Raw genomic sequence first — 25,667 nt, forward strand, 5'->3', positions numbered from 1 at the left:
ATTTATATTATTACAAATTTCATTTTATAATAATATTTTTCAAATTAAATATTTACTGTAAGAAATTATTTTAAAGTTATAAATCAAAATATGTTCAATAATCCCAACATATTCTCCTTGATATTAGTGTCAATATTTTCACTCAGCAAAGGATATAAGGTTAATATTTAATATGTTTAAATAATATTGCAATAAGTTTAATTTAACACCCTTCTCCCAACCCCATCTCTCTTTCAAAAAGTATAACTTAATATTTTTTTGAATTAATGGTAATTTTTCAAAATAATTATAGTTGGGAAGAAAATTTATAAAAATTATAATGAAAAATTTTCTAAGGTATGGGTATATCCAAATGATTATTAAATCCTAACCCAAACAATTCCAACATTTTTGCCACTTCCCCCTCACAGTTCAAGACGAAATTTTGAAGGCAATAAAAAACTTAATTTCGCAAAAAGCCAAAATTTTCATATTTTATTTACCTAATATTTTTAATTTATATATTCCTTAATTTTACATGATATTGTTTTTAAATTTTCATACTAAAAATCAGGACTATTATTAAAAAATAAAAGAAATAATTTTAATTTAATATCACTCAATTTTACATGATATCGTCCTTAAATTTTCATATAATAATTTAAGACTATTATCCTTAAAAGATCAAAACAAATAATTTAATATTACTTATTTTTTTATACAAACTACATTAGGAAATATTAAATTTTTTTTTAAAAAAAATCGGTATTCCATTTAATAAAAATAATACAATTTAAAGCCATTTTTTAAATATTACAATAGTTATCGTTGGATGGAGTGAGATTTCTTAAATGCATTTTTCTTCTCTCTCTAAAATAGAAAAAGCCGGAGGAACAGGTTACATAACTTATAAAATTATTTATATAGTAATACAATATTTATCTATGAATGACTTGTCATTATCTGAAAATCTCTGTAATTTGGATTTAGCACAAGATTCGTCAAATTTGTGGCCATTCTCCTCAATAAGATTATTAATATCACTGAATTATAGAAAGAGTTCCATCTTACAGATATTCCATTTTTTCCTTAAAAATGGCTGCACAGTTTGGAGGGTCCTAAGTTTTTCGTAATAAAGGTTAAAATATTTTTGGGACACAACTTTGTACACTTATTTTATTTATTGGTGTAAAAAATGTTCATATTTGAGCCAAAGCAGATTTTACTGATCTACATCTGAAGAAAATGTACAATTGACAATATATTCTTTATAAAATAAATTTCAATATTAATAAGAATATAAATTTACATACATTGATTGATTCAATATTAATATTAACAATCTTGATGTAGAATTTAACAACGAAAATTTAAAATAAAAATGAAGGAATTTGATGGTTGATGTGAATTAGAAACTCGGTTTAAATTATTTTTAAAATTTTAAAATAAACAAAATAAAATACAATAAAATATGTTTTTCAATATTATTTAAGGAAAATTTGGAGTAACGTTTTGCGTTACCGTTACTCAAAAAAAGAAACGCGTTACCGTTACTCGTTATCCGATCTGCAAATTTTGATCGATATTCTTTGTTGCAGGTAGAAACTTTCTATTAGATTACCTGTAATTAAACGTAGCCTCGTTTTGAATAGTTTTAGGATTTGGTAAATGATTCACAAGTGTCTGGAACTAATGGAACAAATAAGAGATTATTTAGGTGGCTATATTTATTGACCTTTGTGTTTTCTGCTCTCATGATAGAGTTGACAGAAAAAGATTTGACAGAACGATCTTTATATTCCCAAGCGTGGGGTATAAATTGGTTCTAGACAGTGACCCCTACACTTTTGAGGGATAGAAGCAGAATACCCCCCTAAAGTACCCCCCCCCCCCATTGTAAATTATTTTTTGACACCAATAAATTTCAAAAGTAATTTTTATTGCATCAATATTTATTATAATATAAATATAATGTAAAAAATATATGCTTTAAAAATATTATTTTTAAATTAATAATTTAGATAAATTAGGGGAAGAGAAAGCAAAAGAATTTATAATTTTATCAATATTTAATTGTTTAAATAAATTATTTTCCATTGATAAAATGATTAAATTATTAAGAAATGGATCTTTCATGACACTACGAAGTCTTGTTTTAATTAGTTTAATTTTACTCATGACCCTTTCGGCAGTACATGATGTAGTAGGAATAGTTAATAAATATTTATATAAAATTGTTAGGGAAAGCAGAAAAATTTATAAGCAGATGATAAGGTAAAATAAATGAATAGTTTTTCCAGTCTCAATCATTCATCTCAGAATTATTATCATCATCAGAAGAAGCTAAATAATGTATTAGTAAAAATATTTTAATTAAATAAATTTACAATTCTCAGAATCTGACAAATCTTCTTTAACCTCTAGGTCACGAGTAATAATTATGTCCCCTGTTTTAGCCATTTTATGAATATTTCTAAACATCAACATTTCCTCAAAAACTTGACTTGTATTTAATTGATAAAATTCACAGATATCCTTGATATCATCTTTAACAATTGCCTTTTCCGCCATTCCCTTTGGGGTAAAAAATGATGTTTGACTCAAAAATTTTATCGATTCATCGTTAAATCTTTCACTATACTGCATAATAATTAAATCAAGTGCAGCATAAAACACACTGATTTTAAAGCTAAAATAAAATATTATATTTAATGATGAAAGTATATATATATATCTCCTTTTTGGATTGTAATGTTTGAAGTCTTGAACTTTCAAAATCAAAAGGTAAATTTCTCTTCTTCATAAAATCTTGGGCCTTTGAAAAGACATCCAAAAATTCAGTGTTATTATCTATTTTAGGATTATAAAATAATAAAAGATAATAATTTAAATTATACTTCTCATATTAATCAGGCAATCTTTTACCAATTGAATTTGATTTATTGCAAACCCTATATCCTTCGAAATGGTTTGCAATTTTGTACAAGCCAAGCTTGTTATCAACAATATTTTATCCAAAACACATAGTGATAAAATAAAATCAAATGTTTCTATTCTATAAACTATAGCACTAGCCATAGTGGAAGTGGCAGGATCTTCAGAATCCTTTAAATTTGCCAAAGCTGCCCTCAAAGCATCATAAAGTAGGAAAAAAATTACAATCGCCTTATATGATGTTAGCCAGCTTCTATAAATATAAAATAAACATTATATATCGAAACAATTAAGATAATATTGCCGAGTGGTATTCTTGATGCGTAAAAATCTATGTGATTTTGTCAGTAAATCACTCTGACATGTTTTGAGTACTTCATATCTTTTAACACCATTAAAATATACGTAAATTTCGTCTAATATTCCCAAGACATTTCGCAGCTCTTTTACTGATTGGCATAATTGAACAACTATTAAATTTAATCGATGACAATAGCACCAAATTAAAGCTGCCTTTGGCGCCTCCGCTCTAATCGAAGCCTGCACTCCATTAATTCTTCCACTCATGTTTGAGGCGCCATCATAGCTTTGCCCCACTAGGAATTCGAGGGGTAGATTCATGGAGCCAAGCTTGGATATTATATTCTTTTTAATATCGAGGCCCGTTGTATTGTACAATAAATGTCTATCAGCCTTTCAACGGGCTTAGGTGTCTCGCTATTTTCAACATATCTCACTATCAAAGCTATTGCTTCTGATTTAGATACATCATATGTGCCATCAACTATAATTGAATAGCACCTGTTGAATTCAATCTCCTTTTGAATTTTTTTATAACCATATTTTTCATGGTTTCAATAAGAATATTTATGTTATTATATGATAACAGATTTGAATATAATTTAGATTTTAATCCCTTAATTTTTTTCTCACTTCTTCTTTCTTCATTATCTTGTATATACATTTTAAGAACAGGCTCAGAATCTGCAATAAGTTTAATAAGGCTCATCATATTGCCATCTTGTTGCCTGTTCCTCCAGAAGGCTTGATTGCGAGATAAGCATTTATATTTTTTTTGGTTAATATTTTTGGGCATATTTTGACAATGATCTAAAAATTATAAATGATTATATATAAGATTTAATATTTAAATTTTTACTATTCCCTTTGATAAAATTTTAATTTTGCGCCAAATCTTGAAAGTGGGAAAATAATTTTATGATAAGAAATATCGGATAACAAACTAATTTGCTAAACATCGACCATAAAAATTTTAAAAAAAATAAAATAAAAAAATTTTTTTTAAAAAATTTTAAAATAAAAAATTATAAAAATTTTAAAAAAAAAAGTACCCCCATAGAAATTTATAGAAGCAGTTGCTTCGGACCCCCCCCCCCCGTTGTAGGGGTCACTGGTTCTAGAGAACTAGAGTCATTCCATCGGGTCTGGTTTGAATGACAGAGCTTAGGCCAGAGGGGGTTGTAAAACATGGAATAAATATTTGTGGATTCCAAGGTTCTATTGATGTTGAATTGATTAGTGAATGTAATCTGCCTTTTGAAAAACGACAGTTTAGAGGGTGGTGGCCCAAACTATCGATATGGATGTCACAGAGAAAACATGATGTCGGTATTACGATTTCATAGCCTAATCGAAGACCGTTAGCAATTAAGTTCTTCGTTGGTAAGTAACAAGCCTAAATTAGAACTAGGTATTGTTTCTAACCATTCGTAACCTAGAGAGCATATGGCCGAGGCGGAGATATTTGGTCTGGCAAAATAGTCGTATTGTTGGCATTCTATATCCTCGGGTTTAGTTTAGATGAAGAAAGGTTTTTTTGAAGAGCTTTCGAGTGTGAGCTTTAGAGTGTGAGTTTTTGACAGTATTCTGTATCAATGGTAAATTCGAATCTCTATGCCTTGAAAGTTGATTGGAGCTTTATTCCTAGTCTAAAGCTGCAGTATAATGTGAATAGATAGTATTCAAGTCTTCAAGTTTGTATCAAAATTTTACAACTGAGGATAAAAAGCTGAAACGCTTAAGGAGGAATGAGATCTATAGCACCAAGCTTTGATGAAAGGGCAGCTTGTATGAGAGTGATTAGAATTTGATATTTAAAATAGTTTCAAGAGTTTCTTAAATGAACCTCGAGGTCTAATAATATTTCCGAGGACATAAAAAATGGCAATGACCCGTAGCCATGTACAATTTTAGGAATGAATAAAATAAATTTAAATAAAATGTTTGATGAGCAGTTAAATGTTTTAAAAAATCTATCATTCTATTGAATTTGGTAAGAAATTTCACTTTGAAATAAAATATTGCACTTTCACCTCCAATGGGTTAACATAGGTTCTTAAAGCTAATTTTATCCATTGCAATAAAATTTTCAAGGGGGTAGTTTGATTCTAGAGGTGAATAAAATTCGTATTTATTAGATTTATTGAGAGTCCTGTTATTTGGCTAAATGATACCTTCAGTATACCACTCAAGGGTTAAAATACTAATAATATCTAGCCTCCTATACATTAGAATCCTGCACTGAATTTGTTGGCCTGGCCTTAGTTCATTTAGGATGGGCCCCTCTAGGGTACTACTATATAATACATATAAATTGTTTTGGAATTTTTTGGTTTAAACAATTTGACAAAAGGCTATATAAATTGACTCTTATTCCAAGGGAAAGGATTACCTCGTGCATGGAACTATACCTGTTTATCCATATTCACCTGTATATGGCAATATATGATAAATATCAATTTAAGAAATAAAACGCGCCAAGAAATCCAATGGATGATCGAGTCGTATTGGGCAAATTCAACACTACCAAGAATGAAATTTTTAAAAAGAAGATATTATATTAATAAATTGTGATATTACTGTACCAAAATATGTTGTAGTTGTAAGACCAAGATATAAAAAGGTATGGAAGTTATAGACCATTTAAAAAACTATGTAATATGAAAATCAAAGCTAAATTTATTCTGTCACCAAATAATAAAATTAAACAACATTATTGATTAAGCTTTTGTAATTTAGATAATTATCAATCACTTTAAATAAAATTAAAAGTAAGGCAATAAATAATTTAGGTTATTTTATCATTAATATATAACAAAAATTTTATAAATAACAAATAAATATAAACTATACATAATTTTATATAAAAATATTAGCTTCTAAAAATATTATTTATTAATTCGAATATATTTTACTGCTCGAATAATATTCATAAATATTAAAATAAAATTATTCGAATAAGAATAATGATAGAATGTCAAAAATTATCCAATTAAAAAATTACATGTTAAATCTATAATATTTCAATATTGTGGAATAATAGTCAGAATCATTTTAATCTATCATCACTTGTCAATAATATTATTTAAAATGATAGAAATTAATTCATTTTATATGATAATATCTTATATATTTTACCATTTCATTTTTTATTATGTTTTACTATTCTGGCGATAGGAAACATAGGGAAGGCTATAGATTAATAATTATATATTTATAAAAAATTAGCTATAATAATTAAATAATGCATCTTTCTAAATGGGTGCTAATTTTTAAAAAGTGAATGTTAATTTTAGAGATACTCTATTTTTCAAAATTGTTGTTAATTTTACAAAAGGGAGTGCTGCAGAACCCATAACACCTAGTTAACGACGCCTCTGTCTATACCTTATATCTATATAATTTATTAGGCATCTGGAACGATTGTCAAAAGCTCGAATTTCAACGCTATAACTGATGCTCAAACATTGAACACTGCCTTAGCCGGATTTGGTAAATTAAAAAAAAATTATTTTCACGATGATTTAACTCAGTTATAACCTTATTATAGTTAACTTCCAAGAAAACTAATTTAATTATAATAGCAAAGCTTATAATAATTATACGAGGTATTATATTATAATAAAGTTAATTTTTATTTAATTATCGCTGGCAATTAATTTCTTGCCAGATATTTGGTGTTTTCCTTATTTTTTGTGGGGAAAGGATTTTAACCCCATTCATTTGACCCCCTCCCCTTCTTTTCCCTACCACTTAAGCTTAGTATACTTTCTTAGGCTTAGTGGTTCAAATTGTATTTGTGAATGAAATAACAATTTATATATTAACGCATTTTTTTTATTATGGTATTAACTTGATCAGGATATTAAAACGGTTTTAATTTTAAATCTATTCGATTAGATTGTAAAATTCTGGTTTGCTCTTTCCAAAAATTTTGTTTAATGATTAAGTTACAGCCCAAAAAATTATGAAGGGGGCTGAAATGTTGAGCACTCTTATGCTCATCCCTAGCGATCTCACTACTTATTTTAGTATTTTTTCTTTAATAATTTTTAATATACAATTAAAATCGAACTATTCTTTGCCACTTAGTTGAGAATTGTATACTATTACACCAATTTTTCTTATGATCTTGAGAACAACTTCCTTGTAAAAAATTATTTTATTATAATTATTTCCTAAAATCTTGTCATTATTATATTAATTAAACTATTTAAATTTTAAAAATCTTAAAATGTTTATATGACCTTTTAAATCAAATATGATTTCAACGAAAGAATAGAATTATAAGTAAACTTTGCTTAAAGGCCTTAATTGATCCACAAATTTTGAGATAAAAAAAATGAGAAGAATTATTAGTAAAACAAAAACAGATGTTTGATATTTTAAAATCTATTAATTATAAATAAGATAGCATCTCAAAATGCGAATAGAAAAATAAAGACAGGAAAGAATGAACTTAGTTGGTAATTTTAGACCATCTTTTAAAATTTTTATTTCATTTTTTATTGAACTTAATTTGTTTTTACCGTTGTTTAAGATTAAATAAATTATTAATTAAAGGTAGATGTGTAGATTAGAAAGGCCTCATCAAAGATGTTGCGGGCTCATATGTCAACCTTTCTTTTTAAAATAGCAATGATAACTTTGATGATGAACTAAAATTTTTTACATTCACCGGCCAAAGCGCGGGTCTAGCTACGCGTTGTTCTTGTTAGTTTTCTATTTTTAAGAAGAATATAAATATATTGTATAACTATATACCCATAAAAACTCATAGGGTGACCATCTTAAGAGCAGCTCTATTTTATTCACTAAGAAGTATAAATGAAGCGAGAGAAGATGGATATAAAATATTCTAGTACATATAGTATTTACATTGCTTTTTAATTTATTTGTTGTTGGCTAAACATTCTTCGGTGAGACAAGGATTATTATTTTTTAAATTTTAATATCAACTCTCCTTATAAATGAATCATTCTAAGGCATTAAAAAGATAGATATTGTCCATATATGTTAAATTTACATTTATCTACTATCATTTAAAATATATTCCTATCAAATGGAATCATTTGTTTGTTGATTTAGATATTTTACGCAAATTACATTGATACATTTATATTTTGGTTTTAAAAGATATTATATGATGTGGAGAAATGGACCTGTTGTTATTTGCGCTATCTATTTTAATGATTTTCCTATTTAATTAATTAATATTAAAAGAAAGAAGAAAAGAAAAAGAGTTTACTCGTGTTTTTCGATAAATATTTTTGTGTATATAAATAAGGTGTTTGCATGTAAAAAATATATGATATAATTTTAAATATTTATAATGTTTTAAATTAAAATATTTAATAGTAAAAATTGCTTACCTAACAAAAATTTATTTATAAAAAAATTAATTAGGAACCAAGGATAAAGTAGTGATAGGAGTTATATGTGGCAGAACAAATTATGAAAGACAATTAATAGCTTCTGAATATAATCGCCTATTTGGAAGAGTGAGAAAAATTAGCTATTTATATATAAAGGATTAAAAACATATGGCATTTAAAAAGAAAATCTAAAAAAATCTTAACTGTAAAAGAATGTTTTCTTAACTAAAATATCAATTTTATAGATAGTAAACAAAAAAGGAATTTTATAGATAAAAAGGGAATTTTACTTTTTATTGTTTTGTTAAATAATTAATCACTTTTCTAATCATTTTTTTAAAACAAAATCAGTGTCGATAAACGCCCGATTTGGGTCGATTTTTAAAAACGGTCTGATTGATATTTTAGTCAAAATATTATTATGTAAGCCTCGAGATTTGGCAAATGGAGGTCCAAACCTTTCTGCCATCTATGAGCAGGGTTGCCAGGTGAAAAATTTTCAAATTGTGAGAGAAATTCGGTATTTTGTGGGAGAAATATAAAACATGTGGGAGAAATATGAAAATTGCTAAAAAAAAATTTTTTGTTTCCAAAATAAAATAGGTAATTATTTTTTAAAATAAAATAGCCAACTATTTTTCAAAATAAAATAGACAACTATTTTTCAAAATAAAATAGCCAACTATTTTTCAAAATAAAATATCGAACTCTTTTTCAAAATAAAATAAGTAACTATTTTCCAAAATAAAATACGCAACTATTTTTCAAAATAGGTAATTATAGTACGACACAAAATTTCTTAAATACTATCTTTATTATTAAAATAACATATTGATTTATTATTATATATTAATTTTGTTTAAAAATAATAACCAACGATCTTTTTTAAATACAAAAGAATGTAAACAAGATAAAATTTTATAAAAAAATTGTAATTTTACAATGTGAAAAAATATATTTTATGCTAATGTATAAATAAGATTTTATAAAAAAAAAAAAATTTTAAATTTATCATGTAAAAAATAATTATAATCAGTGTGGGGAAGTTGTTCTACAGTATTTAGTTAATACAATGGGGGAAGGGAATATGATATTTTGAGGCATCAAAAATCTTCAAAGCATAAATCAGTACAGGGCAGTCTATCAACATCTATTGCAAAACAAAAATATTCTTCAAAAATAAGAAATAATACAGATGAAACTACAGTTGCGGAAATGGTAAATACCTATCATGCAGTACAACATTCAGAGAGCTCAGCGTCTACATGACAGTATATTCACTGGATGCAAACCCCCCTAAAAAATATATATCTACCCCTAATATACCAAAATGTTATCCATAGATAATTTAAAAATGTAATGGAAAATTTTCTAGATTATTATAGCCTACCCCCCAAAATGCCTACCCCCTACCACCTAACCCCTACCCCCTACCCCTTTATAGATATTAGGATGCAAACTGTTCCCCCCCCCCGCTCATGTAGACGCTGAGAGAGCTACTTAACATCACAATGTTGGTAGAATCTTTCCCCATATTATTTAACGACTAATATAAATGAAAAGTATACTTTGTAGAACACAAATGAGCAAGGCTATCAATGTTTTAGGATATATCCAGAAGGTCAATTCTTGATGATTTGAAAGATGTGCAAACATATGCAATTCTAAAAGATGCATCTAATAAGGAGATATCAAAACATTTCCCTTGATCCTCCCCTATTTCAACAAAATTAATGTCATTTCAATAAAACTATTAAAAAAATTTTCTCCAGATATGAAATATCCAAAGACATAGCTAACCATATATAATGGTAAATATGGCAGATTTGGCATTACCAATGAATTGCATGGCAGCTTTCTGATCTGATAATTCCTTAGTGAATTTGGCAAAAACCAGAGTAGAATTGAGTCAGCATAATGTTGGTTGACAGGTTCCTCCTAATACGCGCCATCGTAGAATTTTAAAATTTTACAAACCTTTAAAAAATAAATAGATTATAAAAGCTGTCCTAATATTTTGAAAAAAATTTTCAAAATAAATGGCAGAAGTATATTTAGGAATTTTACATATAGGAAATCTACTATATGCTGTTAATATGCAGTTGCAATCAGAAGAATATAATTTAATAAAGGTTCACTAAATTATGCTGCAGAAATACCAAAGTAAGAATATTATTACTATTATCGGATAATTATTAATAAGATTTAATATGATGTCATGTTTGAGGAGATTGTAATGCTTCTTTATTTTTATGATTTGCCAAAATATTCAAAATATTAATTCTACAATGTAAAAAATAAATTTATTTGATTTTATGCAAATGTATAAATAAGATTTTATAAAATATAGAAAGTCAAATAGTTATAGTTAATTATATTTTATTTGAGATTTAAATAATGGAACTAAACGTTTACCATCGTTATTAAGATATTTATAAATTACCTGGCATGACATTTTATAATTATGTTTAACCATTAACTCGGCCTCTGATGTTGTTAAAGCAATTCGATTTCTCTCCTTTCTCCAGGCAGTCCTCATCAGGCTAAAAATGCGCTCCGATGAGGCATTAGAATGAGATAAGGAGAAAACATACTCGCAAATTTTTTCCAAGCATGGGGATTTATCGTTATTACGAAAAAATTCCACCCATTTCTCCTCTGCTTTTAGACCATCTAACTTTAAGTATTCTGGCGAATCATAAAAAATGGAAAAAATTACAATCTCTTCAAACAAGGCTTCAATGTCTATCGGTAATTTTAATATATTTATTAAATTACAAAAACCATCAAATGATGGTTTCTGTTCCAAGGTCATAATATTTATACACTTGTAAATAGAGTTATTAAAATCAAATCTTGATTGTAAATATTCCAAAATTGTCAATAAAAATATTTGCTTCATTTAAAAATACGTTAATTATAGTAATATTTGAACATTTTAATATGATATTTTTAGCAATAGCGCCATAAAATTTATTATCTATTTTTAACTGTAGAGATGAACAGAGCTGTAGCATGATTTTGTGAATCTTTATCAATAAAGAATCTTCTGATTGCAACTGAATATTAACTACATGAAGTAGATTTCCTACATGTGAAACTAGTGGAGCACTGCAATATAACGATATAAAATATATTAAGTAATTTAAAATATATTTATAATAATTATACATACTGTTCTAACTTCTATTCTTTCTAACACAAAAATCTTGAAAATGTCGAGTGGAGAATTGGAGAATTTAAAAAAAAATATATTTTAGAGCGGAAAAATAAAATAAAAGAACTAGACATATTTTTCGAATAAATATTTAAAATTTATTTTAAAAATATAAAAATAATTAAATACTGTCTCTCAAAATTATTATTTATATATTAAAAACATTAAAATACTAAAAAAAAAATTGTGGGAGAAATTAAAAAATTGTGGGAGATTTTTAATTGTGAGAGTTTTGTGGGAGTGAGATGTATGTGGGTAAACTAAAAAATTGTGGGAGATTCCCACTGATGGGGGGAGACATGGCAACCCTGTCTATGAGCAAAATCTCTATAATTAATAAATCTTTATATTGTAAATTGATCATGGGGGATTCGGAATCTTTCGATTTTAAATATTATATTTAATTTTTAATATTCGATTACCTGAAATTTATTCCAGCAATGTGTACCCACACTGTGAATTTCAAATAATTCTGCCATGAACTTTAGAATTGCCCTTAATTGATTATATAGATTCTTATATGGTTTTTTCATATAAATTAAAAAAAATACATAAAGGTTTGCGGTGAAAATTGTCTGAATTTTATTGGGTTGGTTCTACACATGCTGAAATAAATATCTGGTTAAAAATTTTGGAAATTTAAAAATCGCTCTCAGAGAATAATTTAAATACGAGATATTTCTAACCCAGATAAATTCCATATTCCCACCGGGGAAGTTTGCGTCTAGGGGAAGGTCTGTTCATTGCAATTATAATTTAAATTATTATTTTATAAGTCTGGAAAATTGAGCAAAATATTAATTTATACAAAGAAAACCACTTTTAGCATACCTAAAGTAACAAAAAATAATTGTAAGCCTTATCATTTAGATTTATAAATAAGGTTTTAAAATCTTAATAAATAATCTTAAAATTTTTCAGAATTATAAAATATGGGTTAATATGATTTTGAATATTGTAAAGTTAGTTGTCTGGGTCATAGTTGGTCATAGGTACGTTGGTCCTATCAATTATTGCATATTTATTTTTTAATTTGAATAAAACAAATGCAGGTAATTTTAAATGAACATTTAATTATTTTTTACAAAATTCCTAAGATCTTTTCCTAAATTTAATTTACTTAATTATTCAGTATGACTAAATATTGCATTGCTAACCAAAAATAAAGAATTTTCCATGGATAACGCCAGCAATGCAGTATTTAGTCATTTGGTTTGTTTCAAATCGGTTATCGGTCAAATCGCGATATTTTTAAAATATTTTTTGGGATAAGGTTTTACACATGTTTATAGATGTTCAAAACAAATATGAACATTTTTCATTTGATATTACTAGCAAATTTGATCAATCGAATATTTAGTAAATGGTCGGTTTTGAGTTGCAATTGGTCAAATCACAATATTTTTAAGATAATTTTTAGAATAATGCTTAACACGTAAATATATGCGTGTAAACTAAAAATGAAGAGATTTTGATTAATAACCCCAGAAATATGTGCCTTACAAGTTTTCTATTATTTTACGATTCTCATCATAAATTAAATATCAAAGAAACCTATCATTTTTTTTAATTTATAGGTTTTCCACATTATTTACACCAAATATAAAAAAAAGCGCTAACCAATAATCATTCTGGTTTCCTAATGCATTTAACGTCCTCTTATGGATATATATTTGTTACATTTAAAAATCTAAAAATAAAATTTGAGTTGTTAAGCTATAAATATTTATTTTTTCCAAATATTAAGTAAAAATAGAATTATATTATTTTATATTTATTCTCAATTTTTTAAATTTGATTTATATATATTAAAAAAAGTGTTTCTGAAAATTATTTTTATATAAGAGATTATATAACCATATCTTGATTGATTATAATTAATTGCTTTTTAGCAATGCACTTTCGCAATGCAGTATTTACTCATTTATACCCCTTAATTACTTAGTATTTGGTATTATCACTAAATTAATATACAAAGCCTCTAGTATAAAAAAACAAAAAAATTTTGTTTTATATTTATACCCTCATTTCTTTGGTGAACCTACTATCACATATTGGTGGAACGTACCCAGAGTAAGGCAACTTTGGGCCAAAATTTTTTTTTTTCAAATTAAATTTTCTAAAAAGGAATAGTTTTTATAAAATATATATTAACTATTTCAAATAGCCTATACTCTGAGGATTGAGAAGATATCTAATATTATTGAATTCAATCAGGTTTGGACGAAAAGTGTCACAACCTACCCTGGTCTCCCTTAATAAATTTTCAAAATTCCAATATTTTATGGAAAATAAATGTAAATATAGTAAAATAATATGAACGTAAATAAACTAGAAATATAATGTAATAATATAATATACATTTCAAATTCAGAAATTTTAAGAGAACAATTTTGTCTCTTAAAAGTCTCTAAAATATTTGTCAGTAACCATAAATATTTTAAATTTAAAGCAAATAAATTTTACAGTAGAGATTGTCATTGTTTTGGAAAATTTAATTGTAGAAGTTCTACCTTTTCCTCGATTACTCATTATTTTATTTATTTATATAAGAGCCTACATAAGCATATAGCGTCAGATACAAGCGGAAATTATGGGGATTTAATGGATGCTTTAATGGTTCCCAGCGCCGAATTTGATGCTTCTCTAATAAAAAAATCTATAAAGGTTTAAAGTGAATGAAAATTTTTTTTAAATATTTTTATGGAACTTATATGCTAAGTCAATATTTGCAAAATAATATAGATCCCCCTTGGATTTCAATGAAATTCGGTATATGCAGTATATCATTGATAAATATTAATATGCTATAATTATAGATTTCGATCAAGCCCGTGGGCGAGAGATACCCCTCAAATTTTAAAAAATATAAAGTTTTTACATTTTTTATTATCAATATTTCAAATGTGAACCAAGATCATCAAAAACTCTAAATGGCATTAGATGTCTCATAATATTAGCTTTGATATTTTAATTTTTTAACATTTTCTTTAAAATAATTGGGGTCAAACATTAAGGGAAATCTATATATCTCGAAAAGACACCTTGAATTTTTTTAAAAATTGGCCGAAATTAAACGTTTTCATTTTATCTTAAGGCAAGCAAAAATTTTTGTGATCCTAATTTTTTGAGATATTTAATATTATAGAGGTAATATTTCTTAAATTTTATTTTTATAATATAAATTTACGGGTAGAAGGTCTAAAGGTATATCACTGTTAATCTAAATATGTGTGGAATGTAGGTTTAATAGTTTTAATAATATTAAATTAATAAGCAGTTACTAAGCCTAGGAGGGTTCAAATGAAAAAATTTCGAAACTTTTGTTTTGCACTTGTTTAAAATATTATTTGAAAGCTAATATTATGAAAAATTTAAAGCTATTTGTAGTTCTCTATGATACTTGATATTGATGTTAGAAAATATTAATAGTTTATAATTTCTTAAAATTTGACAGGTCTACCCACGGGCTTGAACAAAATCTAAAATTTGGGCAAATTTATTTCCATTATAGGTACACTGCATATACTGAGTATTGAAATCCAAGAGGTTCTTCAAGAAAAAAGCAAAAAATTTATCCATTCAACATAGAATTAATTATTTGACCATAGATATAAAGTCAGCTTTAATTTTTTTTTTCTCTAGTGGTGTGTTATTTTCAACTTTAAATCATTTATTGAGCTCCTTTATAAATAATAGAAATCTTATTTTGCCAGAAATGTATTCCTGTGAGGAATGACTACCCCAAGAATTTTAAGATTCTGCTATGAACCTTTGTGTTATTTTTAATTTATATAAATAACGACGGAAGAAATCAATATAAATTAAAGTTTTCTCAATAGCTTTTTAAAAAAATTGTCAGAAATTTATAGGGTAAATTTCTATTCTCTATATGTTGGAATATATTTCTGGAAAAATCCGAATTTTCAAAATTAAAGACGCTCAATAAATTATTGAAGTTTAAAAATAACAAATTACCGGACTAAACAAATTATGAAAATTTATATTTTCTAAATATCTGCAAGGGATTTGGTACCGATTTTGAGTTATTAATCGAAGTTATGTTAACGAGAACGCCTAGACAGATGGCTGCTACCAATCAAGCCTATAGTGCATGTAAATTATTTATATAGTTTTGTTCTGCATAATCTATTCTTCCAATATTTTTAAGTTAAAATATATTTTGTCTGCCAGAATAAAAAAAAATCTAATAATTTTTATATTCTTATGACTAGCTATATTAAAAATATCTTTCTGCAGTTTGGGAATTTTATTAGCTAAAATAGTAAGTATAATATCGATAATTGAAATAATAAATTTTCAGTATCTTCCTAACTTTAATTTGTTGCAAACATTCAGTGTATAAAAAGGATATGGCCGATGATATTAAAGGGGATGTAAATCGTGATGTCCAAGATTTGTTAGTTAGACTGATCGAAGTAGATATAGATATTTTTATTAATTATATTCATCAATTTACAACGTCTAAATTTATATAAAAATTTCAATATCAATTTGAACAATTTTCACAACTAGCACTAAATACAGCATAGATAATAACATATAGGACACTGAAAAAGTTAAACTTGATAAATAATGACCATCATTCTATTAGCGCAATTTAAAAATATAACCTGGTTTGAAAAAAATATCGATAATTATAAATCCATTTTAAAAATAACTTAAACCATAAGTCTATATCTGTGTTTGGGAAAATTAATAAGGAAGAAGCGGATATTATCGAAATTAGGACTATGGATATGCGGAATGCAAGTCAGAATTACTTCACTAAAGGGAAACTCCGCGAAAATGTTAAATTGTTCTTAATTTTTGAACCCTTAAAACCACTTTTAACCGGATCGGATTTACAATTTTAATCTGGCTTTGACCAGAGCAAACCTATTAAAAAAAATTTGCGGGTCTAAGCCCTGCTTTTTTTTCTCGTGCAGTAAAGAATATTGGCGCTATCAATTTCAAACTACTTCAGACCTTGTAACACTGGTACACTAGCCAAAATTTTAAATCCGGTACCCTAATTTTTTAAAATTGTTTTACATTTTAAGGTTTAAATGTATTAATTTTTCTAAATTTATTTCTAGGATAATAATTTAAGAATCTTTTTTAAATAAAATATATAAAGCTGTAATAATCATCAATTTATTCATTCGAAGATTGAAGACTCCAATTTAGTTTTGTTAGCTTGATTGAATCAATACGAATGAGCAATATAGCAGCGTTTATAATTATTTCAAATCTCCATGGTTTTAAACAGATTCCTATAAAAACGGGAGTCTGAATTCCAAATCCCTACGGCAATGTATATGCTAGCATCAATGTATTATTTACGGCAATGTATGCATGCAGAAATAAAAAATCCTCTTGTCTACCTCATAACACATTGCCGAAAAAAAATTATGGCAATTTTATTTTTTTAAATGAATTAAATAAATATTTATGTATTAAAAATATATTATGTTCTCAATTTAAAAAAAAAACTAATAATTTTTTGAATTTATGGGTGCTAAAATTAGAATATCTTAGGGGTTACTAAAATTTAATTTAGAGTTGCTGAGCAATCTTTTACTCCTCTGATGCCAATGACTAGCAATATTTTAAAGCTAGAATTGGCTCAGTGATTATTACGCTTTATCTTACAATACAATGAAGGTTAGAACTCCACTCAGCACCATATTTATTTGCAGGCCGATTATCTTCGATGAAACAATGTTTATAGGTGGAGTTCTTTAATTAAATTTTGCAATGAAATTCGTTTTAGATTTTTTGTTGACTTGATTTGCCTAATTCCATCGAAAAAATCTGGGCTAAAGTTAGTTTATAGTTTAATGATTTTTATTTTTATGTATCGCTTGTTTTCGGCCGAGTTGATTGTTATAATATTAAAAAACTTAAATGATCGGGATCCGTACTATTGATTTTTAGATTACGAAACAGAACCAGGTGTCATAACTACTTGACATTATTTATCAAGTTTTTTCAATATATATTTATTTATAACAACTAAATCATCCAAACTTCTCTTTAGACAATTTTTATCCGAAAAATAATATAGACTGACCATGTATGGTGGTTTAATGCTAGTTCTGTTAATTCGATTATAATTTAGTGAAATTTGACAATTTATTTATAATATAAGCTTTTTTTATTAATTTATACATATAATTTTAACGGCAACATGAACCAAAAAATTTGTTTAAGCCCGATTTGATTTCATATTTTCAAACCTAGTCTAGATTAAAAAGATATTTTTCTTTGGCCATGATATTTTATTTTTAGGCCCGGCTCAAATTTCAATTTTTTTTATCATCTGGTTTGATTTATTTTGTCAATTTAAATAATTATGGAGTGATTTACCAATGGTCTCAAAGGGAAATCAAAGAGCGAGTGAATGTTAAATGATCTATAATGTTATTTTCAGCTGGTTAAATTTATATTTTTCAAAAAATTCTGGCCTTGATTTTTAAAATCATACTATTTTACTATGTTAAGGGTCAGGTGTAGGTTTCTATAAACATATAGAGATTATAACCCTTATTTGATATTTGATTACCAAAATATTCTAAATAAAAGGGTAAACGTGATCAATCGAATACAGTTAATCTGGAAATGGCCAAGAAAGATGCCCAGGTTTTATTATATATTTATAACAAGCTAATGTTTTTTTATAAAATCAAAGGATAACAAAATATAAATTTAGTAGTGAATTATATCCCTTTCAAAAAAATAGAAGATATTTGTTGGAGTAAAATTAAAACAATAAAAAAAAATTTAAAAAGATAATTGATTTTGATTTTGATATTATATCATTTTTAGTTAAATATTTAAACTCTTAAAGATCTCTTTCTTTAAAATTGTATAGAATAAATTAAATCAGTTTTTAACTAAATTATCCTTTTTTTTATTATCTTTTTAATATGTTTTAAAATTTGAAATCGAATTCATGATAAATAAAATAGTCATTAAACCAAGCTGGCTTAGCTAAAATCGGTGGTACAAACATGGAAGTCTTCATCAATATATTAACCACTCGTAATTACGAGCAACTGGCTAAAACTTTTGAGGAGTATGAAATTCTAACAAAGGTCAGCATGGAGAAAACAATAGAATCGGAAATGTCAGGAAAAATTAAAACTGCTTTCCTGGTTCTAGGTACTACTATATTTAAATTTATTATAATAAAAATATTTTTTTTTAGTTACCACTATAAATATAAATATATTATATAATCTTGAGGCTTTATTTAATTTATCCTAAACTGCCTGATCGGCGCTGGCCAAGATAAATCACTGTTATTTGGTCTGGCGTCAAAAGATCTTGCTATTTTAGGGCGCTATAATTAGTGAAGGTCATGGTCCGGATTTCGTTTTACCTAATTTAATTCTTGTTTATTGGGACTATAAGTAAAATGCTTCTTTGACAATATGGTTTTAATATTTCAAAATAAAACTTCACAAAACAAACATAACTCTTATAGAAAAATAACATTAAAAAATATACAAAAAAATTAAGTAAAAAATTATATTTAATTGAATAGCAAACTTAAATTAAAAGACCGCAGTCCACAAAAATAAAAATATAGGTCCGGAACGCGGTTCTCAAAAAAATTGGTCCGTCAATCGGTTTAATCTTATCCCGGTCTAATAGGTCCGAACCGTTGACATTCATTAGCTATAATTGGAAGAAAATATGCTTTTGAGTTGCCTGGTGCCGAAAGAAGCTTTTCAAGATTTAAATTCAATAGGGTCACTGGGGGGAGGGCAGGGCTCACAGGGGTTTAATTAAGCTCCCTAAAAATTTTCAAAATTTTTTTTAATACCTTAAAAAAGTCATCTTGAAAATAATTTTTTAAATAAATTTTGAGCCCCCTGAGAGTGTGTTAGTGACTGTCCTGCTTAAATTAACAAAAACATATTTATCATTGACTATGACATAGGAAATAATTTGGCGATTGTTTCAATAGAAAAAGAATGACATCGTAAACAATTTGAATATGGAAAAAATGAAAAATTTTACAAATAATAAAGCCAGAAAAAATCTTTTAGAATTATATTTGATTTTAAATATGATTGAAATTATATATATATTTTATTTTTCGTTCTTTTATTTAAAAATTATTATAAAACTTAGTTTTGTTTATTCTCTAATCCCTTGCTTGATGTGTAGAAAATTTATATTTTTTCTTGAAATTTTGGAAATATTAAAAATTAACTTTATTCTATACAGTGTCAATGATATTTCTTAGTAAAGATCACCTTTGGTGTCTTAATAAATATTCATATAGAATATATAAAAAGAATTTTTTGATTGTTGGGAAGGTTTCTGCTCTTCTCCCAATACGATATGTTAACAAATGGGTATAAAAAATAATATAAATTATTTTGAGTTAATAAGTTGCTAAGCTGATTGTATTTTATTTATGAACACTAATTACAATAATAATTATGAAAATATTATATTTCAACTTATAAATTTTAATTTTAATAAAAAAACATTAAGTTGAATGTATCCAAAGCCCGTCAGGATTTTTCGCTAGGAAACTACACAAGGCTTTAAAAGTATAAATAATTTTATAGAAAATATGATAATTATTCATAATTTTCAGACACCAGGTTTTAATAAATGTTTTTTTATATTAAAAGGATTTTAAAAAATCAAATATATTTAAGAAAAAAAGGTATTACCAAATAAAATCATTTTAAAATACATTTACTTCACTTGTTTTTCCTCGATGTTTTTTTAAACATTTCATTCATTCATTCATTACCACGCCAGCGTTTCATCACCCACCAGGAGTTGAAGCGTGCATCATGTATTTTCACTAGTATATAGATCCCATACATGATGTCTACCCGTTTTATTATAGTGGACGGTACCACTATGTAGCCTGTTAGCAAAGTGAAGAAGGAAGAAGTACAATAATGGTGATGTATTAGTTCCGTTTCTGGCAGAATAGTGTTAAGGAAGAAATAAAAAATAATGTCATATAAAAAAAAAATGTACCTACGTCCTTAAGTGGTATTTAATGAGGCAACAAAAAAATAACCCTTATATCTTGTTAAGTATTGAGAGTTTATGTTAAGTTTGCATGTAGAGTCTCTTCCTTGTTTGTTGTTCGGTGTGCCAAAATATTGTATGTCCTGTAGATCTTATATGTTCTGTGTCAATGGTATTTGGGTTCGTCCGATTTATTGCGTTATTATTATAGCCAGTTTATCTTCTCATTGCCTGTTATACAGATAATATTTTCGTAATTGTTATCGTTATCGTCGCCGATATCGTGTGTCCAGAAAGGAGGGTCGTGCGTTATTAGAGGAAGTTAGGTTATGTTGTTGTTGTTCAGGTTATTATCATTATCAAATACACTTATTCCATTTATTGCAAGAACGTAAAGGTGAAGAACGGTTGCGATATTAATTTAGGCCATATTTTAGCATGTATTGTAAATGTTCCTTTAAATGTTTCTTGTTTTTGCTAAGTGCCATGAAATCTGCAAACGAGAGGTTAATCAGGTCCATATCTTTCAGACATTTCGCCAACCAATAGTATTAAGGGGTTTTCCTCCTACCGTCAGGGCACCATTTTAAAGACGAGAATATCATATTTTCCTGCGAGTGTCTTAAGCTATGGCCTAGTAATTCTAGTCTCCTCATGGGTATGAGACGATTGATTGGTAGGATGTCGCATCTATTCCAGAGCGTTGTATTTGATGTGTTGTATGGGTAATACGTTTTGGTGATTCTTCTAAGGCATTTGTTTATAAAAGTCTGAATTGTGCTGATGTTACTTTTTGAGTCTTGCCAAGTCTCCAGGCCGTAGGTAAAAATGGGTACAATTAGGGACTTGAAGAGTCTTATTTTTAAATTAGTTGATATTTGGTTGGATGACCATAATTTCGACAGTTGATGATAGCGGAGTCTAGCATTATTCGTTCTCGATTTCGTGTCTAAAAAGGTGAGGCCTAATGACGTTATCCTGGTTCCTAGGTATTTAAAATCTGACACTAATTCTATCGTATTACCCTCAAAGTTAAAGGGGTTTAAGTGACTCGCATCAGTATTTGAGGTGATTAGTTTGGTTTTTGTGTAGTTTACTCTTAGACCATATCCATCACAGTTATTGACAAATAATGATAAAATATTTCTTAATTTGTATTCTGAGTTGGCTAGAATACATACGTCGTCAGCATAACATAGAAAGTTTAAAGAGTTGTGCATATCATTGAGGTGTTGTTGCTCACTGTAATATGTGTTGAGTGCATATTCCTGTTTAAAGGATTTATTTAGGATATCATTCATTATTACATTAAAAATAATCGGTGAAAGGATGCATCCTTGTTTGAGGCCTCTATTTGCTTTAAAAGGTTTCGACTTCATATTTAAATGCTGAGGAACTACGCTATGATTGTCGTAAATTATCTTAATTAGCCCTATCAGATGTTTATCTATTCTAATGTTTTCCAGCAAGGGCCATATCTTATTCTGAATTATGGAGTCAAAGGCTTGACTTAAATCAATCATCAGGGCAAAGATGGGGGATTTATGCATTCTGGCCTTTTCCAGAATGACCTTAAGTGCCATGGTCAACTCCGTAGTATTTCTGCCATTCCTGTATGATGTGATAGCATTAGAAAGGAATCTGTTAATGATTGGTTTAATCCTGACTGATATGATGTATGTGAACATTTTTAGTGTGACTGGAATTAGTGCAATACCTCTGTAATCTTTAAGGCAGTTTGGGGACTTATTTTTATTGATGTCATCCATTCGTCAGGAAACTTGCCCGTATTCCAAATCTCCCTAAAGAGGGGAAGTAGTAAGCTGGCACTTAGGTTTACCTCTATCTTCCAGAGTTCTGCAAAAATTCCATCAGCTCCAGCAGCTTTATGCATTTTTAGACGTTTGATAGCACCGACTATATCAGACTTGTTCAAATTCTTATTGGGTGATTGGAAGGGGTATTCACATCTAGGTCTAGGCCATCTCGTTTTGTAGAGGTTCATGTAGTGGTCTATCCATAAGTCTAATTGTTCCTTAGGGTCAGTTATAATCTTGTTGTTTAATTGTAGTCTTGGTAAAGGATTGGTTTTAAAGGTGGTGAGTAGTTTCAGAGATTGGAAGGCCTTATAAATATTATTATTATCAAAATTGAATTGGATAGAATTTGATAAGTTAGCAATGAACAGTCTTTTGTCAGCTCTTATGCGGTGGGTAATGTACCTCCTGTGATGTCTTGCGAATTGATGGTGGGATATATTTGTTGTAAGATTCTTAATTATTTGTATTGTTGAAGGGGTGAGCCACTCTCTGCGCTTGGTGCGTGGTCTTAAGCATGATGTTATACTACCTAATACATTCTGCTTAATGTCCTTCCAGGTCAGGTTTGGGTTTATCATGCCATTTGCTGAGTTTCTCCATGATGTTAATTTAGAGACGAACTCTTCTTTCACCTCTAAGTCATTTAGTTGTGCCAAGTCTTTTCTAGCTATATGTTTTACAGTGGTAAGACTGTTCTGTCTAGTGTGGTTTGGGAAGATATTGTTGTTAATTTTGAGTTCACAGCCCAGTGGATAATGATCAGTAAAAAGTGTAAGGTTAAGTTTATTGATTACCCTGATGTCTTTCACCCATTTGAAAATCTTAGTGGAAATTATAAAGAAATCTATCTGTGAGGTAGTGCCAAAGGAAGGGCTCTTGTAAGTCATGATGTGATGAGTTGGATGATTGAAGAAAGTATTACCAATTTTCAAGTTGAAAAACTCGCAGATTTCTATTAACCTTTTACCGTTGGGGTTCGTGCTTTGTATTAATGTGGCGTTTCCAAGGCAGGAAGAGTTCTTAGATTTACCTACCGAAGCATTGAAGTCACCTGCTAGAATGATGTCATCCCGATGCGGTAGTTCCTTTAAGACATTCTCCAATTCCATATAGAAAACGCTATCATTGTGAGGCGCGTATATATTAAGCAAATGGACTTTTTTGTATCCTAAGTTTAGGGTGAGGCAGCATATTCGGCTAGAAATTGGGTTGAAGCTTACGAGTCTTATTAGTTTATTATGTATCATAATCGCCACCCCAGCCCATACGTGTTCTGCATTTGAGCTGCAATATAAGGTGTAATCTAATAGGTTCCTTACCTCAGTTACTTTAAGGTGGGTCTCCTGTAAAAAGAGGATATCGTAATGTTGGTCTTTCATAATTTGTCTTAGTATAGTTAGTTTCTCATTCAGGGATCTTATATTTAAAGAGATCATCTTAATATTGTGGTCCTTCATTGAAAACTTTATTAAAAAATTAATTATGATTACCGTGCCGATTCTAGTTATAGGGCTACACATTAATAGTTAGATTATGAAACCTAGTAAAAAACGGAAGCAAAATTACATATTGTGAAGTAAAAGAAATAAATATATGTTTCTCATATATAAAAAAACAAGGGAGAATAGAAGTTTTATGGTTCAGAAATATATTTTTTGATTCAAAAACAAAAGTATAAAAATATATGCAAACCAAAATAAATTTACAATAAACTATGGCAATAAATTAAGATTTATTCTAGTTATTATTTTAAGTCTAAACCATTTAGGGTAAAATAAATGTTTGACTCTGGGGTAAAAATATATGATGATAGGTAACATCAACCCAAACCAATTTGTTAAGATTTAAAATAAAAAACAATTATATTTTAGATCACTTTTGAAAATATACAGAAAGGTATATTGGGTGGAACCAATGAAGAAGCCTTGATCCGTATATTTGTAACCAGATCTGAAGTTGATATGGTTCAAATCAAGCAGGACTATCAGAAAATATACAAAACCCCACTAGAAACTCATTTAAGGGTATTGCATGCTCTTTATATAATTAGATTTTGTATTTGATATCATTTTGAATCAATTTTTGTTTAAATAAATTAGGATTTGAGAGGTATTAATTATATATTTATGAAAAAATTTAAACCTAAATGTAAAGTCTCATTTTGAGTTTTATTTTGTGAGATATGTTTTAAGTTAATTAGTAACTATTAATTTTGTTTCATTATTTAATATCAATATTTCATATATTTTATAGCATGATGTCAGCAGATATTTTCAGGACGCCTTAGTTGCTCTATTACAAGGAAATCGAAAAAATTGAATATTTATAGCTTATATGTAATAGTTATTTTAAGCTTTATTTTAATTCACATTGAATTCATATTATATCAACTATTTTGATTGAAATTTATGTCATTTTATAAATTTAAATTATAATAATGATAAATAAAATAATTAAAGAAATTAAAAAAATATATCCTGCTCAGAATATATTTGTGGGGGACTTTTTGTTCAGGATATTTATGTGAGTGATTCTTGATCCATTTATATTTATTAGAAATCTTTTCACTTATTCATGACAAACAGAAATCGTGCGTAGATAAGGGATTAGGAAAAGAGTAAATTACAAGTCTTTATCTTCCTTTTAGAGAAATTTTTGATTTAAATCAAAGAAAGATTTTAATTCTTCAAACTGCCATTCTCATTTATTTAAACTAAATTTATAATTAAAAAAAAAGAAGATTAATTGAGACATTTAATAACAAATCAAAGGACAAATTCAAAAAAATCGTGAGGGGGGGGGGGGTTAAAAGCGTAAGTGGGTTCCTAAAATACAGAAAAATTAAAACATAATTTTATTTCTAAGATATTAAAGTATCCGAAGTAACAATATTTGTGAAATGGAAGTAATAGTATAAAAGATTTAACCGAACTTCAAAGCATTATAGAATGGAAGCTTTACAATTATCATTGGTAATGTGTGTAATCAGGCAATATGTAAACTATATTATAAAATTGTTTTAAATTTATA

The 25,667-nt window shown here is 27.4% G+C and overlaps 1 protein-coding gene and 1 long non-coding RNA gene across 3 annotated transcripts; one reads left to right on the forward strand and one right to left on the reverse strand.

Moving 5' to 3' along the window:
• LOC135923890 (annexin A13-like) lies at positions 1–25,108 on the forward strand. Of its 2 annotated transcripts, none has more exons than XM_065458881.1 (11): positions 1–159; positions 6,624–6,705; positions 8,620–8,714; positions 14,359–14,472; positions 15,831–15,921; positions 16,165–16,244; positions 18,394–18,450; positions 18,780–18,972; positions 20,320–20,378; positions 24,509–24,661; positions 24,891–25,108. In XM_065458881.1, exons 1-11 carry the CDS (start codon positions 91–93, stop codon positions 24,954–24,956), a joined length of 1,059 nt encoding a protein of 352 aa, XP_065314953.1. In that variant the 5' UTR covers positions 1–90; the 3' UTR covers positions 24,957–25,108. The 2 variants fall into 2 exon arrangements, with proteins under 2 accessions (XP_065314953.1, XP_065314954.1); XM_065458882.1 differs by having other exon boundaries at positions 24,530–24,661.
• Positions 5,573–5,834, reverse strand: LOC135925219 (uncharacterized). Its single transcript, XR_010571584.1, has 3 exons — positions 5,799–5,834; positions 5,688–5,736; positions 5,573–5,642 (listed from the first exon to the last, which is right to left on the reverse strand). It is a non-coding gene; the product is annotated as an uncharacterized LOC135925219 (long non-coding RNA).
• Positions 25,109–25,667: the final 559 nt, after the last annotated feature.

The sequence above is a fragment of the Gordionus sp. m RMFG-2023 genome, chromosome 2, assembly GCF_954871325.1.
Source record: "Gordionus sp. m RMFG-2023 chromosome 2, tfGorSpeb1-WG-v2, whole genome shotgun sequence".
Classification (NCBI taxonomy): domain Eukaryota; kingdom Metazoa; phylum Nematomorpha; class Gordioida; order Chordodea; family Parachordodidae; genus Gordionus; species Gordionus sp. m RMFG-2023.